The following is an 18740-nucleotide window of genomic DNA, read 5'->3' as shown; positions in this document are numbered from 1 at the left end:
CCCCTGGTGCCCTGTCATCATGGAAGAGACCACTCTCACCAACATAGAAATGATTCATTGGAAGAAATGATGGTTGTTCTTTAGTTTGTTTTCTGTCTGTGCATCAGATCACCTGTTATTCTAGATAAAGACAAGTCAATCAAATATTTGTATCTGCTGATTTTATTATTTTTAATTATTATTTTATCAGATATATCAGTTTTTTTTTTATTCTTGTTAAAACTTTGTCTTTTCTGGAATTCTGTGAAGCTGCTTTGTGACATCCCTTGTAAAAAGCGCTATACAAATAAATTTGGTTTGATTTAATTTGATCAGTTGACCCCTTAAAGGAAAGTGAACCTACAAGAAAAATAAAAATAATAAAACATTTCTTTCATGCTGACTTCCAGCCTCCAGCCAAGAGTGGATCTATGCATTGCTGCAAGCCCTCTAGGATTCTCTGCTTTTATGGTTGCAGCAAAACAGCTGCAGAAGCATTGCAGTTCTGTCTTACAGTTAGGAAGACACCTCTAGACTCTAGCAGTGCAGTATTACTACGGCAGTGTTTACAGTGCAGGGCTTGAAAACAGACTTTTAGTAAAGCTACTGCAAATTAGGAGTGTAACGATATGCAGTATCATGATACAATATATGCCATGGTTTTGCAACACAGTATACTACATTTCTGATGGAAAAGTGGAAAGAAGGAATGGCAACCTAATTTATTTATGTATTTACTTATTTAGTTGGTTGGTTGGTTTGTTAGGTCATCATTGTCCAGCATTTTTCATTAAGAACTGCTAAGCTTTAACATGAGCCATTTTTGGTTGAAGTTCTCCACTCAAGATGAGCGCCTAAAACATCACGCAATCTAAGTGTGGATGTTTTCAGCTACATTTTTAACAAGATTCACTGTTTCCTCCAATATCTTATTCAATATTCTGCTATTCAACTTCTGATATTTTGCTGATATTGACCTGTAGTTTTGTAGTTTTTGTAACACAATATATTTCCAGTGCACAAGCAAAAAACAAGGAGTGCGAAAAGATCACTTTAAACACGTTAATGCAGGGTGTAAACGGGCCCCGCATGATCTTGGGGTCTGGGAAAGTATAAAAGAACATTTGACTTTTACACAAAAAGTGTGTAATAACACAATGTTATTGTGTCTAAGATCACAAATAGCCTCAAATTGATCCAGAGTTTGTATTGTTTTGCAACTCTAATTGAATATTAATATATGTGTAGTGAGACTCGTATTGAATAAAGGCTTATTGGCTTTTTTCTGTCAAGGTTTTTAGGTGTGTAACAGCTGCAGGATCAGGATGTGTGTGTGCAGGTGGTGAATAGCAGCTCCAGTGAGGCTGAGAATAAAGGCCATTACAGTGAGATTTATTATAGCACATGGATGACACACACACACACACACACACACACACACACACACACACACACACACACAGACACAGAGTGCACGTTGACCTTGAGAAAGATTGGCTACACAGAAAGGCAAAGATAGTGTGCATAAGGTGTGTGTATGAGCGTTTGTGTTAAACATCCTGAGGTTATTACTGTTACTGAATGTCGTTATACTAAAAGGAAAGCATAACCAATCAGTAGAAATGTTTTGCATTTTGCTGATCATCGCAAGAAAACATGACATTTGCGACATAAGGAAGAGCCAAAGGTTTGGATGCACCAATATGAGAATTCTGGGCTGATGCCGATATCCGATATTTTTCATGTGTACGCTGCTGCAGAATGCGTTATTGTGGGAACCGAGTGGGTGGTCTATGCTGCACCACAATTTTACCTTGGTTGAAAAGGCTGTAGACTGGACTTAATGTGTTCATGCACATGCTTTAAAAACTGTCTAAACGCCTACATACACTTCTGGGAGTAAAAGGAGGATGGAACGATGTTCTGGCACAGATTTCAATATCAAGGCAATTTTTAAATAGAGAAAAATGCATCTAGTTGTGTCATATGTGCGTGAACTGTCCAGCTTACAGCCCATTCAGCCAAGAGTGTTTTCTGTTAGGCTTGTGATGTCATGTACAGTACCATCATCATATTGTGCGTTACTTTATCTGTATTATTAGTAAATATTTTAGAGTATGATGAATTTAGTGTAATTATAGTGCAATGATCTCTCTCTCACTCGTTTCTCTCACATACACATGCATATGTATTCTGTGAGTGTGCTGCTACGCAAGAATGATCTCAGTGAGAAACATCATTAAGAGGAAGCATCAGCCACACACAGACACGCACACACCATCGACTGACTGGTTTTGTAAGAGAAAAGAGGAGGATAACAGAGAGGGGAGAAAAGCAGGGTGAGTGAAGAGGAGAGCAGAGGTGAGAAAATTAGATGAAGCGGGCAAATAAGAAGAGAGAAGAACAGGACATGAGAAAGAGAGATAGAGTGGACAGAACAGAAAAGGATGAAAGGTGCAGCTGGGACAAAGAACTGGGAGGAAAAGGGAGAGAGAGAAGAGGAGAAAAGAGATGAAGAAATGGGAGAAGAAGAAAGAAGAGGACAAAAAGGCAAGATGATGAAAGAGATGTGAAGAGGATGAGAGAGAGGAAAGGAAGAGAAAGGGGGAGAGAATGAAAGGAGAGAAGAAGAGAACAGGAGATCAGAGAAGAAGATAAAGAAAGAAATGAGAAAAGAATGAAAGGAGTCTGGGAGGGGAAAAAAAGAGGATTAGTAAAGAGAGAGAAGATGGGTGAAGAGATGAGAGCAGAGGAGAGTAAAGAAGGTGAAGAGAGAAGCAGAGGAGAGGTGACAGAATAGAGGAGAAAAACTGAAAGGAGAGGAGAATGGAGAAAGAAAGAAGCAAAGGGGAAAACGGGATGAGAGAAGAAATGAGAAAGTAAGTGAGAATGAAGAGGAAGAGACAGGAGAGGAGATAAGAAGAGAAAAGAAAAAAGTAAAGAAGAGGAGAGACAGCAAAGGGAGGAGGAAAAATGAGAGAATAAGTGGAGAGAAGTAGAGCCTGAGAATAGAGAGGGAGAGCAATATGACACAGCAGGAAAAGGGAGCAGAGGATGAGAGAGATGTGGAGAGAAGGAAAGAGAGGAAAGAGGGGAGATTAGAAGATGAGTATCATTTATCCTCTGCTGGACTGTGCAGCAGTCTGCTGTTGTAGCAAACACATCACAGCCACCGTACAACACCATCCATCTGTGTATGTGACAGTATGTGTGTATTTGTGTGTGAATGTGCGAGATGAGAAGTAAAGAGAGAGATAGACCTTCATGCTTATAAAGGCATGTAGCACAACATAATTGTGTGTGTGGACATACAGCTGCTTAGCACACATAGATAGATAGAAGATGACAGATGGGTAGAATGAGGAGAGATAGATGGATAGAGTGAGGAGAAAACAGAAAAAGGGTGATAGAAAACATGAGAAAGTGAGATATGAGAAACAAATGGAGAGATAAAGAGAGGAGAGATTATGAGAAAGGAGGAAAGAAGGAAAAATATGGGGAGAGAGAGAGAAAGATCAAGTGACATAAGAGACAAGCAGATGATGGAAAAGGTGAGAGAGAGAAAGAAAGAAATGTAGCATGTGAGAGTGTGAGCGAGTGAGATAAGAGAAACAAATGGGGTGAGGGAGAGGGAGGGAGAGAGAGAGAGAGAAAAAGAGAAGGATCTCGGCTTTGAGCAGCAGTGTGCCGTTAGCGGCGGGAAGGAAGGAGCAGGAGAGATCGGGGGGCGGAGAGGCAGGAGGACGAGAGGCAAGAGGGATGGAGAGATAGAAGAGTGGATGAGTGCCGTGTGGTTGATTGGTCTGCAGTGTGAGGAGTGTACGGCGTTATATCAGACACAGTGGTGTGATTCCTTCACTGTGAGTAGTGGAGCTGCTCTGTGTTGAATTATTGAGGCTGCAGCTGAATTTTGGGGACGAACTCATTTATTATTAACGAACGCTAATTGGAATGGAAAGCTCGAGCATGTGTTGGAAGTGTTTTCTTCTTCGCCATTTGTTTGTTTATGTTTGGAAAAGACTGGCAGACATCGAGAGTGGATGCTCCTCGGAGTTGAAACTGTTGCTGATTTGCACCTGAAGACGGAACAGAAATTGTTTTTGGAAAATGTGAAGGACAAACGTCTGAGACGAGGATTGGACTCCTGGGACGTGTGTGTGTGTGTGTGTGTTTGTTTGTATGTGTGTATGTGTTTGTGTGTGTGTGTGTGTGTGCTGTCTGGCTATATGTTTGGTTGTCATGAGGTACCTGGGACACTGTGGGCGACATTTGGCTCCGCCCACAAATCCACCCATAACTTTGCCTTCAGTTGACCATGCAGGTTCTCCAGATTGTCAAAGAGTTGGTGTCTCCCTCTCGCCGAAGAGCCAGCGCCAGGTTTGCAGGTGCGTTTCAAGGTGTGTGTGGCCCCAAAAGTATTCAGACACTTAAAGTCTATTTAGCCATTGGTAAACTTTATTAAAAGTTAAGTTTAATGAAATTAAGGTCCGATAACTTAATAAAATGTTTAAGAAAATGATATATATTTTAGAGCAACATCAAACTGATAGTAAACTCTTTGGAGGATGACATCTAACTAGACTGCTTTAAAATACTGTAAAGCGCAGAGGTGGAAGTGTCAGAGTCTGAGCCTGTTTTCTTTACAATGGTGTTGGTGAACTGGTGGTGGTCACTGATGGGATCAAGAACTCAGATGACATTTCAGATGCAAACTTGCAGATGTCTGCAAGCAAATATTGTACATTAAGTACGTGTTTAAGTATGGCACAAATGTCCAAATACTTTTTGGGACCACTCTATATGGCCAAATTCATATTTTAGGAATGGTGGGAGGGGGAGGTGATGAATGAAATAATGGGTTCATATACTATTTCCACACTCACTGCTGCATGGTGACAAGAATCAGAAGACATTTTAGAGGCAGGTCATTATGTTTTGATGGGTTATGAAAAGATTTTAGTGATGAAGATGATGAATCATGCTTAATATGACCAGGCACATAAACCAACAAGGTAAAAAAGGTTTATTTAGATATCAGATTTACTTTAAGTGACTGTATTATAGTTGATTTAGTGTTTAGTATTGTGTTTTTAGTATTTAGTATTGTGAGTAATACCAGTAACCATCTACTATAGCTGATTCCACTAACTTAACGACTTTTCTAGCTAATGCTAAAGCTTCAGTCTCAAAGCTCGCAAGGGCCGCTTTAGCTTTTTGCATTAGCTTGTCACAGCAAATTCATCTAAATTAAATTTTGGATTCCATATGTCTTTTTAAAACGTGTGCATCATCACCTTTCCTATTTGAAGGAAGTAGCAATTAGTCTATCCATGCTCCAGTGTCTAATGTGTAATTTTCTATCAGTTGTTATGGAATTTTGTACATTATTCACATGAGACTGCAGTGAATGTTATACTACAGTGAGTTTCCAGTTTAAAACGCTTAATTGAATATGATGTAGATAATTGAAGCAGGTTAGAAATGAGAACAAAGAATTCGCCACCATGCTAACGCAGTTTCTGTAAATCTTCTGTAAAGCTTGTCCAACCGAAGCTTGTTTCATAGCAACAGTTGCTATGAAAAATACCTTTTATGTGACAAAGTACTTGATTTTGATAATTACTGTTGTTTTTACGCCCAGGCCCTTGTGTATGTGTGTGTGGGTGTGTGTAGGTGTGTTAGTGTCTTTTTAGTAATGCTTATAACGCAAAGCACCAGAGTGAGTGAGTGTGAAAGAGAGAGACGGAGAGATCAAGTCTTAGCAGAACTGTTTTTTCCTCTGAAGGCTGAGTTAGCGACAAGCTGCGCAGTTATTTCAGTGATTTCAGTGATTTCACGCTTGTTAACACCCAACGGGTGAAACAACTTCATACCTTATACCTCTGTGTGTGTGTGTTGGGTGTTTGTGCCTGTGTGTGTAAGAGAGAGTGAAAAGGAGAGATGGAGATAATTTGCATGCATAGCAAAGCATGAGCCTATATAGCTGCAGAACTTAACTCCTAAGTTGTGTGTGTGTGTGTGTGTGTGTGTAAAAGCACTAGAGCAGCACAATATAGAGAGAATGCTAGTATTGCAGCTATATATTGTAATGTGGTGGTGAGCTAGGCCATAAGTTTTGCTATAAATGTCAAAACCCCTACAATAATGCCAATTTCTGCTTTCTTTGGCCGTTCTACATTAAACGTCAACATTGGAATCTTGCATACCTTTATTTAGACTTTAACAATATCACTGTTGTTGGAACAAAACCTCGTACCTCCATTTTTCTGTTTTTGACATAATTTGAATATGCCTGTTGTTCTTTACACTGTATATAAATTTCATGATGAACGGACAAAAAGAAACAGTCCAAAATGACTTGGAAAAAATGTCTGGTTCCATTGACTTTGAAAGTAAAGTAGGTTTCTTCCTTCCCCTATTAAGTTACCATTTTGAAGATACGAGGTTTTGTTCTGACAACAGCGATATGCTAAATATGCTGCCTTTGTTTTCCATTTCTGACAATTGACTGAGCAGGGTTCTTATACAGTCAACCAAAACCAATAAGAGTATTAATAAGAGTAAAGTAAGAGGCATTAGGCATTACATTTTTACTTCCCACAAATCATTAGGCGTTCTAAAGACCTAGAAGACCCTGAGGCATCCCTGCTGTTATGATTGCAATATATTAAATATGTGGTATATTAAAAATGCATTGGTGAATCACTCATGTGACATGATTATGGACCAGCCTGCATTATTTTAACCACAAGCATGTACTTGTCTCGCAGATTACATGAATACCTCAGATCATCAGAACACCCACAGAACACTCATCTGGAGCTGGGATTGATCAGATGTTCACACATTGTGATTGGGTAGAAGTTTGCTTGCATATTGCAGCCTTCCTTGATTATATTGCAATATCGCAAAACACTTTCACAATAATGATTAACCAATGGTATTGTCCAGGCCTAGCATGTGTGTTGATGTTATTGTGAAGTGTATTGAGCTTAGAGAAGCTTAATGAAGAGCTCTGTTGGAGTTGGTCCTTCAGCTTTCAAATTTAAAACTGGTTTTAATCTGTATTGATCAATCTGCCATGTCATTTTCTGCTTCCTTAAAAGCCCCCTGGTATTGGAAATCATTGCAGTTTTAAAGAGATCCTCAAGATGACACACACTCACACTGTCGAAGGCTAATATGTTTACTGCAGAGCTTTTTATTAAGAGAGTCTGATCTGACCTTTCCCTGCTGCTTAGAGTTGATGAGGAAAGAGATGATGAGTGTGTGTGTGTGTGTGTGTGTGTGTGTGTGTGTGTGTGTGTCCTCACAAAGGCCTTTGCCTGATCCACTGCTGCTCTTTTCTCCCTTCTGGCCATGTCATTTTGCCATCATCTAGATTTACAGCAGACTGTTTTGCTAGAGGATGTAGATTTTACCACATTAACCAAATGAATGTTTAGGGTGTAATGTAATTAGTGTGGCACGTGCAGGGATGTTACTGTGTGAAGGTCAGCAGCATCAGCAATAATCCAGCATATGTGGATATTATCGGGGATATGGTGTTAGAATAAAGGCCATAATAAGCATTAGGGGTGTCACAGTACACATTTTAATGGGATCACAAAATTACAAACACAGACTTCAGTCTGTAAAATGAATGATAATGGGAATGGTTTGCATAGTTCTGTTTAAAACAAATGCATAACATCTCCAAAAGTGATAACCACAAAAATAAATCTCAACTGAGCAGCTCTTGGAACTGGAAAAAGGCTGGTTTGGTTAGCCTGCCTTAAATAGTTAATTAGCCAGGCTGTTTGAAATGGCAAGGTTTCTCAGTCAAGTACAACAATGATGGGATTGAATGTTCACAGTATGCCGACATTGCTTAGCATGAGGATTAGATACCTGTGCAGATGCCTCAGATATTCCAAAACATTTGTGAAGCCATTACCCAAAAGTTACTGAAATTGCAAAGGTAGAGTTTGCCGGCTTCATATTCAAATTGCCTATTACACATTAAATGAAGCAGAAGTTGCATGTTCTTGCTGCTCCATTTAAGGTGGAATGAAAGATTTGAGTATGAAGCTGGCAAACAGTCTCAGTAGCTACTTTTTGTAGGATCCACCTCTATTTGGTTCTGGATTCCACAGTTTGCTGGGAATGATAGAGCCACATTAGAAAATCCCCACTCACTCATTTCAGCCAGACGGAAAGAGACGCATTTTATATATAAACAGAAAATTAGATTGTAAGTGCTTTATTTGCTAATGAGACGTGGCCTAATAGTTTGCATTTTGGTTTGCTTTTATGTCAGTATTGCACTTTTGTTCATTTTTTTTTAGTTATTTCAATGATTCTAAGAAAATGACTTGCACAGACAGTGAAACTTATTAACAAAAAATAAATACAAAAATAAGTGCTGAAGCATTTCCTTTCTAATTTGATATTGAAAATATATTGTATTGTGATGCAAAAATGATACAAATCGTATTGTGCAGTTTGCATATCATTATACCCTTAGTAAGCATCATATTATATTCAGATGTTAAAGTATAGTTGACTGATAATTAGTGCTTAGTAATGTTTCCTTAATTATCTTAAATTCTGTATGAGCACTTATCAGTTGAGCCCAGTTTTAAAGATTAACCCATGAACCATTAATTGACAGATTCACAGATGTTCAGTCAGTGCTTTCGCTTCAAAAGTAATTTTTTTCCAGTAAGCAAAAGATATTTGAAAAGGTAGGTTTTTCATTTAACATGAGGACTGCTTTTGAACTGTATGCATGAGGACACGAGCGCAACTTGTTCCTGTAGCGCTACTTACATATGCGCGATGACTCAATTATAACTGGCAGCGCCAGAGCTGTTGATAAATGGAAATAGCAGAGAAAATTAAATCCTATATTTTATTAAAAATTGTACAAATACAACATATTAAGTGTTGAAACTGATAAATTTTATTGTTGTTTGAAAAGTAAATGCCAATTTTGAAATTTATGTCAATGACACATTTCAAAAAAAGTTGGGACAAGGCCAAGTTTACCATTGTGTTGCATCACCTCTTCTTTTAACAACACTTTGGGAACTGAGAGTATATATAGGATTGCGGCTGCTCCACAGTCTCCTTTGTTGTATTTTTCATTTCATATTGGGCGTAATGTTTTCAGTGTTGGCAGACCAGTTTAGCACCTGAACTCTGTTTCTACAGAGCAATGCTGTTGTAATATTTGCAGAATGTGGTTTAGCATCATCTTCCTCAAAAAAGCAAGGCCTTCCTGAAAGGCACATCTGTATGGCAGCATATGTTGCTCTGAAACCTGCTTCTTGATTCTCATTACAGATTTGCTTTTATGAATGCAGCCAAGAACTGTGTACAGAGACAGTGTTCCTGAGCCCATGCAGGGATTTCCAAGATAGAAAAAGTTGCTGGTTCTGTAGTGAACAAACCATGTTCAGTAGGGAATAACGTGCTGTTTCATGTTGAGTTGCTGAAGCAGTTTGACGTTCTTTGGTCAACATGGTAATATGGCTGAGTAAAGGTGAATTATTCATCAGCTGTTCTCTTTGTCACTTGCTTTTCACCTCGTTTTATCTCCCTGCCATTCTATCAGTTCAAATTGAATTCAGGGTGCTATATAAACATCACATATTAGCACTGTATTGGGAAAGCATGATTTACAATGTTCAGTGATATTAAATTTGAATAACAAAAACTCATTTGAGTCTACAAAATCTGACTGTCTGACTGTTGCTCTCTTTCCCTTGCCCCAGAGATTTAGAGAGCAACAAGGGAAACCTCTAGCTCAATTATTCACAAATTATCCCACTGAAGCTGAGGGCAGGGAAGTGTTTTGGTGTCACATTTGAAACAGTTGTGTATGTGAGTGTGTGTTGTGTTGGCAGCCTACAAGGACACAGCATAGCCAGAGGAACAGACAACAAAATTTGAGGCATAGAAATAATACTCTTTTAAAGAAAGCCATCCAAGGAGGGTTTAAAAGGAAGTGTTCATGTGATAAATTAAATAGACCCACTGGCAAAATGAGTTAGCTCTGAAAGCCAGTGTTTCTTCTTCTGTTGAGTCAAATGCTACACTGCTTCTGTAGAGTAAAAATGGAAAGAGCAGTGCATTAAATTGCCCATAGCATATTTTCCTAGCTACATGCCAATGTTACTACTTTTCTTCCCGATCCAGCTCCTGTGCTGATTTCCCTAACACCATCTTGACCCCTGTCTCAGGACACAAAGAAGCCACTTCAAGTGCCTGATGAAGCAGCTACACTCATAGGGTGTTTTGGCACATGGACCGTTTCAGCATTTCAAGTGGACTCATTGACTTGAGTCATGGCTTTCTGTGCATATGTGAACACATCAAATAAACTCAGACCCATCTAAACAGCCAGGGTGGTCTCAGTTTGATTTGTGCGTTGTGATACCAAAATGACCCCAGTCCACTTTGTGTTTTGCTTTACAGTTAAAGAACATTGAGGCTTGCCAAATGTACAAAGCCACAGTCTTAGCAGGTAAAGACAAATGACTGAGGATAAAGACTGCACATGGGATTGTGTGATCTCATGAAGAGACCGTATCGCTAGCGTGTTAAAGCAATAAGAGACATGAGAGGCATACCATGAGTTTCAACGTGGCTCAGCCAATCAGATCTGTTATATGCTGAACTTAAATTATACTATCCATAATTTGGCTTCATCCAAGTAGGCTGTTAGTTCGAAAGGAGTTGTGGGGTGAACAGCAAGTGGTCTGAGATCTCATCAGTGCTCAAGATGGCCAAAAAGAGGGTCAGAGTCCCCTTTATTTGTAGTTGGTTAACTTTCAGGTTCACTTTAAAAGACATAAGTTCAGTTCATTTCAAAGAAAGTGTATGTAAAAACACCCTTAAAATAAGGGTACCTGAATGGTTGATGGTTTGGATGCAGTAGTGGAGCTGTGATCTTAGACAGGGTGGGGTGTACCCCACATTTTACACCTAACAGCAAGTGAGCGAAAATCACAAAACCAGAATGCTCCCATTAAATTTATTATTTTTTTTAGCACTGTGTTGCATCTGGAGGAGATCTTGCACATAAAGTCGAGAAAAAGAGGAGTTTCTACGACCCTTCCTGTAAACAGTTTGAAGAGAAATTGACAGAGTGCTGGAGGTGAGTGGTGAATATCATTTGTTTTGTGTCAACGACTGATACTTAGCTAGTTGTAATGTCAGGGCAGGTGTGGGGCCGTTTTAATCTTATTTCACAGAATGTAAATAACAGTTAAAATAGCACTACACCTGCTCTGATGTTGTAACTAGCTAAGTATCAGAAGTATCAATGACACAAAACAAATAATATTCACCAATATCAAGTGCACGTGTCACGTCAAAACAAAACAAACCATACATTTATCAGAAAATACAGCTGCTGTGCTAGTGGAGTTGTCCAGGTGTGTTTTTGAGACACTACAGCTGGACAGCTCCACCAGTTAAGCAGCTGTTTTCTGATTCATGATTTGTTTACGTTTTGACTTGACACTTCCAGTGTAGGCATCCTGAAGACTTTCCAACAGTGATGTGATACTACATTTGAATGCTTGTTTGCTGCTAGGTCACAGTGTAAGGGTACATTTAGATTGTTTTTGTCTTGATGAACAGAAATGAACCTGTCAGCTACCCTTTTTTCTCACTCCAGACCTCAGCGTCACTGAATGTGTTTGGGATCACTTGGAATGTAAGAAACCGAAAATGCAACCAACTATTAAGACTGAACTTTGAAAATGTGGAAAAGTGTCGCTGCAAATGTTTTGTAAAAAGGGCAAGAGACGGACAAAATAAATACTAAAAATTTGTTATAATATTTAGCTGCCTGATTGTGAGCTGTAATACTGTGTGTGTGTGTGCGTGTGTGTGCGTGTGTGTGCGTGTGTGTGCGTGTGTGTGCGTGTGTGTGTGTGTGTGTGAGTGAAGGTAGCAGTTTTTGTTTGCTAGACAGGGTGGTAATTGTGTGTGTGTGTTCAGCAGGCTGGTATGTAGTGTGTGGGTCTGTACACTGACGTCTCTCTGAAGTCAACAAACAGCCGTATTGTTGGGGTCATTCTGTTTTTTCTCTGTCTCTCTGTCTCTCTCTCTCCCACTTTCTCTCTGGCCCTCATCCTCTCTTCCCATTCTCCTCGTTCTTTCTTCTTCTCTATCCTTCTCTACTGTTTCTTTATTTTTGTGTTCTTTTGGAGAAAATGTTGGTTTCTGTGCTTCAGAGCAGTGTTTAGTGTTTTATGCTTGGAAACATTCTTTAAGAAATGTTGAGTACAGTATGAACAGTTGACCGGTGTGTTAGAGAGAGAGAGAGAGAGAGACACGCTCATACACTCATGCGGACGAAAACGCAGAGTTTTACTGAGGATGGACTGCAAGGATGTGAAAGAGGTAAGAGCTGATGTCATCACTGAGTCTAGCATAAAGAGCAGCACTCTGACGTCAGTTTACAGCAGCATGCAGAAGTCAGAGCCCACCCTTGATTTTGTTTAATTTCCAGCAAAACTGTGATTAAAACAATTTATTCATGTTTCAGTATCTGTAAAAAAGCAAAATTACACATACGCATCAGAAACTAAATATAAGATGTTTCAGTATTTAATGTGTCCACCTTTTACCTTTATTACAGCTTCTTTGCTTTCACCTTTTCAATGAGATCAGCAAGGATGTTTTTACAGATTTCCAAAGTTCAGTTTTAGAAGTTGGTTGCATTTTCTGCTGCTGGCAGGCCAACTAATCCCAAACACATCCAGTGATGTTGAGGACTGTGGTAAGTCTCTTGTTCAGAGAGCACCAGCAGCTTCTTTGTTTGATTTGCAAACTCTTGGCAGCCACACATTCTTTCAGACTCATAGTGCTGAGTTGTCTTCTCACAGTGGAAGGATGGACAGAAACACCTGTGGATTTTTTCAGATCTGAGTGGTGGAGCTTGATTTTTCTCTCTCTCTCTCTCTCCCCAAGATGAAAGCTTTAAGTACTGTTTATCTGTTAGGAATACCTTTTTTTTTTTTCTTTTGAGTGGAAATTAAATAAATGAAGTGTGGTCTCTGACTTTTGCGCACTACTGTGAATTCAGTTTTTTGGAGATCATTTGAGAATCGTTTTATAGCTGTATTGCTTTTGAGTGTATTGCTTTTGTGTGTGTGTGTGTGTGTGTGTGTGTGTGTGTGTGTGTGTGTGTGTGAGTGAAATCCTGTCTGTCTCTTGTTTATGATGGCAATGTAGATTTATAGACTCATGTCTGTTAGAAGAGTATGTGAGGGCAGCTATGTGGCCTTGAGCTGTCTGCTCTCTATTTTCTATTGCTTTGTCACTTCTCTCCTTCATCACATATGAAATGAAAGACAAAGGGCAGACAACAAGTGTGTCTAATCATCCAATCAGGCTTAATGTTAATACCACTCACAATTACAGGAGAACAGGACTGCAGGAATAGGACTGCACAATGTGGACAGAATACTATAGTATTGTGGTTATATGGCTTATAACTGCAGTTGTGATTTGCCTTGCAATATATTAAAAATGAACTGGTGAATTAGTGATATCATAGTTAGAGATTTTTGTTGGATGACACGATCACCTTGATTTATCAGAACACCCACAGAAACTCATATGACACTGTGATTTGTCAGGAGGCTCACAGCACCCAGGAAAACAATGTGATAGGTCAGATACTCTGAGGACAACTTGTTAAACTTTTAGTGCTGGATTGCAGCAAAGTCCACCGCTAACCAAGGTATCTATAGGTCATTGACATGCATTTTTAGTGTCCGTTAAGTCAGTTATTTCCCCAAGAAACAATTTAGTAAGTACATGTCACAGATCAAATTATTCAGCCTCAGTTTTCAGTGCATCCATATAAATACTTTTATGCATTATCATAAATAGGCCTTCATGGTGCAATGCAGAGGTCAGTAGTTGTTTCACAAATTTTTGAATAAGTGTCATTGTCATGGTTAGAATGATTCAGTGTATCATGTCAGGTGGTGTGACCTCAGTGAAACCATGAAAATGTGTATTTGTTAGAATAATGTTTATTTATTTGGGGAAAAATGTAGGTACAAAACTAAGCCCAAGGACAAAGGTTTCTTTGGGTATCTAAGTAGATTTTTATTTTTATTTAAGTCCAGTGGCCCCACTAACCCCTACTGAGAGCATCTGCTAAATGCCATAAATGTAACTGAAATAGGAAATTAAAACCTTTGATAGCAATAATTATATTTAAGATCTAAAATGTGCATAAATATAAAATGCAAATATATATGCAAATGTAAATAGTCCTATTTATAAGATCTTTAAAAACTCATTTTGAAAGCCATATTTATCATTCACCCGCACACATTTTAAAAAAGAAAGTCTTTCATAAAATACTTTGTTTAGCCAAGCTAACTTACGTTACGTCAATGTGCTAACAACAGGCTTGTTTTCTGTCCGACAGGGTTGACAAACACACCTCCACCCCCTACTTTGAGCTCTGCCATTTCACGGTGTTGAATTGGTTTAGAAATGTTACACTCGATTTATTCCCACGCACATTTAGCCCAAAATTTCTTATGATTGTCCTGTTTTCACTTATGAGATCATATCTCATAAGTGCACATTTCTGCAGTATCAGTATTTCAAAGATCAGTATTGTTAAAATGACTAGTAAATGATATATTGTTCACCCCTACTATTGAGGGTTGATTTGAGAGAGAGATAATTAGAGAGAATGATGAGAGAGCAAAAGAGAGTAGGACAGGTTGGGGGGGGGGCATAGATGAGGATGACTGAGATGAGAAATATGAAGTGGGAGAAAAAGAAAGAGGAGAGAAATGAAAGCTGATGTTATTGCACACACAAGTCTTCTGAGTTTTTACATGTAATGTTGATGCTGGTAAAATATTAGTAAATCTTAAAAAGTAATAAAGATAGTTTTCTCTTGGGGCCTATTTTCTGCCTTTTAACCTCTTGGACTCTTGGAATGTCTCAAAGTGAAAATTCTAGGGGATCCCTGAAAATAATGACATTATGCAGCCCATTTTGGACTAATGGAAGCTCAATTTTCATAAAATGGTTATTGTTTAGCTACTTCACCCACAATCAAAGAGCTTCTGTCTTTGGTACTCTTAACTACTAACAGAGACAGCCCTGGTCTGCCTCAGGGTGGCGCTGTAACAGATTGGTTCACCAAGTTCTTGGCTATGGTCCTTTATAGCCTAGCAACTGCCACTATGCTCAGGATTCCACAGAAAAGTTTTACAGTCTAAACAGCATATTTGTGATTTTGAAAATGTGCCCAGTTTCCCAAGAGTTTAGTTGAAAAAGTCAATTGTTACACATTTGTCAAACCAAAAAGTCAAAAGAGATGATGTGTAAGAAGTGCAAGATGGCATTACCAAACTAGAAAAGAACATTTTCCGAAAAAGAGTGGTTTAACCAATTAGCGCATCTATGGCAAGTAAGTTAGCAGTCCACCAACACAGGAGAAGCCAGCTGACATGGGATCCCCCAAATACCAGAGGGGGGTATTTTGCACACTGGCAATTATGCATCTATTGCATGTTTCATCCCAAAGTGTTATAAACATCACCACTGTCTCTTAGACATTAATCACCATATTCATTATCATATCATATAATAACTTGTTGTGAGGTGGCTTTTAGAAGCATTAAATTTGTCAGTAACAAAGTATTTTGCATCAAACCACTTCAAATAACTTTGTTCACATACTAACAATTGGAATTCTGTTTTTAAGTTTCATTTAAACATAGCTCATTTTGAAGTTCTGTAGTTGTCAAAAGAAAACATTTTGTCCAGTGAAGGTATCAGTATTGGAAATAAAAAACATGGTATTGGGTCACCTCTAATTTACACAGTAGTGGAATATAGACAATAAAGTCAGTAAACCAATCTGTTTTGTTTTTTTGTTTTTTTTACATTTTAAAATAGCACTTGTGTGTGCATGCATGTGTGTATCTCTTTGCTGCATCTACTTTCACACTCCAATCACTATCAAACTCCCTCTGGACTGAATTACATTCTGTCAACAGCAGAAATCCGCTCAATATTTTTCCCGCTACGTCTCATCAGGCTGCTGGCTAGAAATGATCATCTGACAGGATCAAAAGAAAAACGTTCTGTCACTGTTCCCTTGGAGACTATTACACCGCCTTCATACAGGGCTTGAATTATCCGGAAAAATGAGCCTCCAACTGCGAAGATTTGCGCAAACTACCCTTTAGCTGCAAATTACAAAATAAGATCATTTTGCTACCTGAGTTTGTGGATCAAACCCAGCGTGATTTTCGGTGACTGCATGCATTATGACTCTGTTTAGTTCAGCTAGAAAGATTACAGGTTGGAAATCGAGTGTGGAAAATTATTTCTTCCAGGTGTGATTTCAAAAGTTTGGAGGCTAGGAACTTTTTTGCATCAGAAAAGCACCATATGTGCAACCCAACGAGAGGCATGGAGGTCTTCAATTTAAAGTGATAGTGATTTAAAAAATCTATTTGTTATTATATTAATAAAAACATTTTTTCCATGTTTTATTGTAAATGTAGTCCATCAGCCAATAAATATTTGGAGTCAGAAGTTTGCTTCTTTAATTTTGCGCTGAAGCAACAAGGCTAATGTTGCTAACAAGTAATGGAAGCATATGTACACCACTTAGCAAGCCGAATATCATCACACACTTCCCTCAAACTAGATGTGTGAAAACAGCATTAGCAGGCATTTAGACACTAACAGTATGTTATACATTGTCAGAAATGACAAGCAAATCTATGTGAGATTTCTTACCAGCTAAGTGAAGTTTGAGGGAAAGTGCATGGTGATTTGGGCATGCAGTTAGCATGATGCTAATTTGTGTCCACAATCATTCTGTTAGCTACATTAGCCTTGTGACTCCGGTGTAAAACTAAAGAAGCGAAATTCAGACTCAGACAGTCTTGGCTAATCGTCTACATTTGGACTAAACTGTAATTTTTATTTTATTTTTTTCCAAACTATTATAATAACAATTTAATTTGCTGGGTGAAGTGTAATCTGGAACTCTTCTCTGTATGAAGGCTGGTGACTGGGAAAGGAGGAACTAATCTGAGCTCAGCGCTTAATCTCAGATTAATCTTGATTAATTAAAGGGATTTAGCCACTAGTGAATATATGCTAGCAGTGTTTGAAGGCCAGCATGTAGTATGATACTGATTAACCCTGTTTGCTTTCATTCTTTGTTAGCCACATTAGCAGTGGCTAGTTTTGGTTTTCGTGATTACAAAAACAAGGATTTCAAAATGGATTGTTGTTGCATCTTAGTTTATATATGGACTGCATGGACCAGTTGTCTGGTCACAGGTTGGTGGGGCAGCTAGCAAGCATTAATGTCAAGAGACATTAGGTAAATCATTAGATTTACCAAAATCATAGGGGGGGGGTTCTGAATATTAAACACAATACGTGATCGCTGACCTCATGTGTAACTTTAGAAACTATAGCAGCTAACAGCATAACAAAAGTACAGCAAAGTCTAATTAACCAGAGTGCCATCTTTTACAGCAAGTGTAGATGTTTGGGATGAGCAGTGTTTTTGTCATTTGATCACTTTTTGTTTTCTTTCCTGCAGTTCAGAACTGAGTGATATGGCAGTAAATAATATCACAATACTTCCAGAACTTTTCACGATACACAATATGCCACAATATTTATTTTTTCTGACATCTAAGTTGGAACAGACCAAAAAGAACCAAAAGTGCCACATAAAAAAAATACTTTTCAAATATTGTAATTTATCACAATAATGTTAAATATTGTCATACTGTCCAGCCCTGCTACCCACTAACTAGGTAAGTAGCCTAAAGGAGCATGCACAGTGTATGCTGAGGAGACACAGTGAAGCAGGGTAATACTGTCTGTTTACACATCTATCTGTGCATTTTGCACAACGGTGGGTGGCATGCGGCCACGTAAACGTTGCCATGGTGATGGTGTCCACCTAAGAAGAGCTTTGACAGTCACTTTTATTTATTTAAGCCAAGAGAATACAGCAGCTCAGCATCTTTGCACATGATGACCTTATATATTGCATCAGGGGGCATTTTTTAACAATCAGGGATCTGTGGGGAGGATCTGGCTTTCAAGTGGGACAGCCAAGGCTATAGTGAAAGTTAACTCACCAAATTGACATAATTAGCTCAAAAAATACTTTATCCTGACCTGCTAACCTGTAAATTTGCTTGAAACATAATGTTCTAACAGTGTTGTCTGTAAAATGCATAGACTGTATTTTAAAATAAAGCAGGAAAGGCTACACTCACAACAAATCATCAGCGGCAGAGGAGAACTGTTCTAGACTTTTAAAGAAGGCCTGATGATTTCTGGGAACTAAAAATTTCATTAATTTTTATTCAACAGAATTATTTTTCTATTCAAACTTTTGTTCCATTGTTAATTACAGGATGAAAACAAAAGGGTTAAATACCCAAAACACCAAGAGGCAAATTAGCCAATTATGAATGGTTATTCTCTGTGGTATCTCGGTAGATCTAGCTAAGTGAGCTCTCCTGTTGGTTAGGACTTTAAGAGCTGAAGAGAAGCTTCTAACACATAAGATAAATAATCTACATAGTTAGCAAGTGACAGAGGTATCAACCAACCACATTTTGATTTCCAATAGGCAGGCCTAATTCCGTGAGGGGGAAAAAAACGTCAGTCAGAGCTTTCTGGAAGTTTCAGGTACATCATTGACTGATCTTATCAGATGTTTTTCCAAATTT

General features: G+C 38.5%; 1 protein-coding gene across 4 annotated transcripts in view; it reads left to right on the top strand.

Moving 5' to 3' along the window:
• The window catches only part of usp6nl (USP6 N-terminal like), a 97803-nt gene that overhangs the window by 27279 nt on the left and 51784 nt on the right, over positions 1-18740 (top strand). Inside the window, exon 1 of one of the 4 annotated variants that reach the window (XM_037537647.1) lies at positions 3659-4364. The exons of 2 other annotated variants lie outside the window; for them this stretch is intronic. In XM_037537647.1, coding sequence (XP_037393544.1) covers positions 4295-4364 — 70 coding nt within the window. In that variant the 5' untranslated portion in view covers positions 3659-4294. Of the gene's footprint in view, positions 1-3658; positions 4365-12113; positions 12379-18740 lie in introns of those variants that run through there. One more of the 4 variants, XM_037537648.1, reaches the window with a different exon arrangement.

The sequence above is a fragment of the Pygocentrus nattereri genome, chromosome 1, assembly GCF_015220715.1.
Source record: "Pygocentrus nattereri isolate fPygNat1 chromosome 1, fPygNat1.pri, whole genome shotgun sequence".
NCBI classification, from domain to species: domain Eukaryota; kingdom Metazoa; phylum Chordata; class Actinopteri; order Characiformes; family Serrasalmidae; genus Pygocentrus; species Pygocentrus nattereri.
This window is presented reverse-complemented; position numbering and strand designations above follow the sequence as displayed.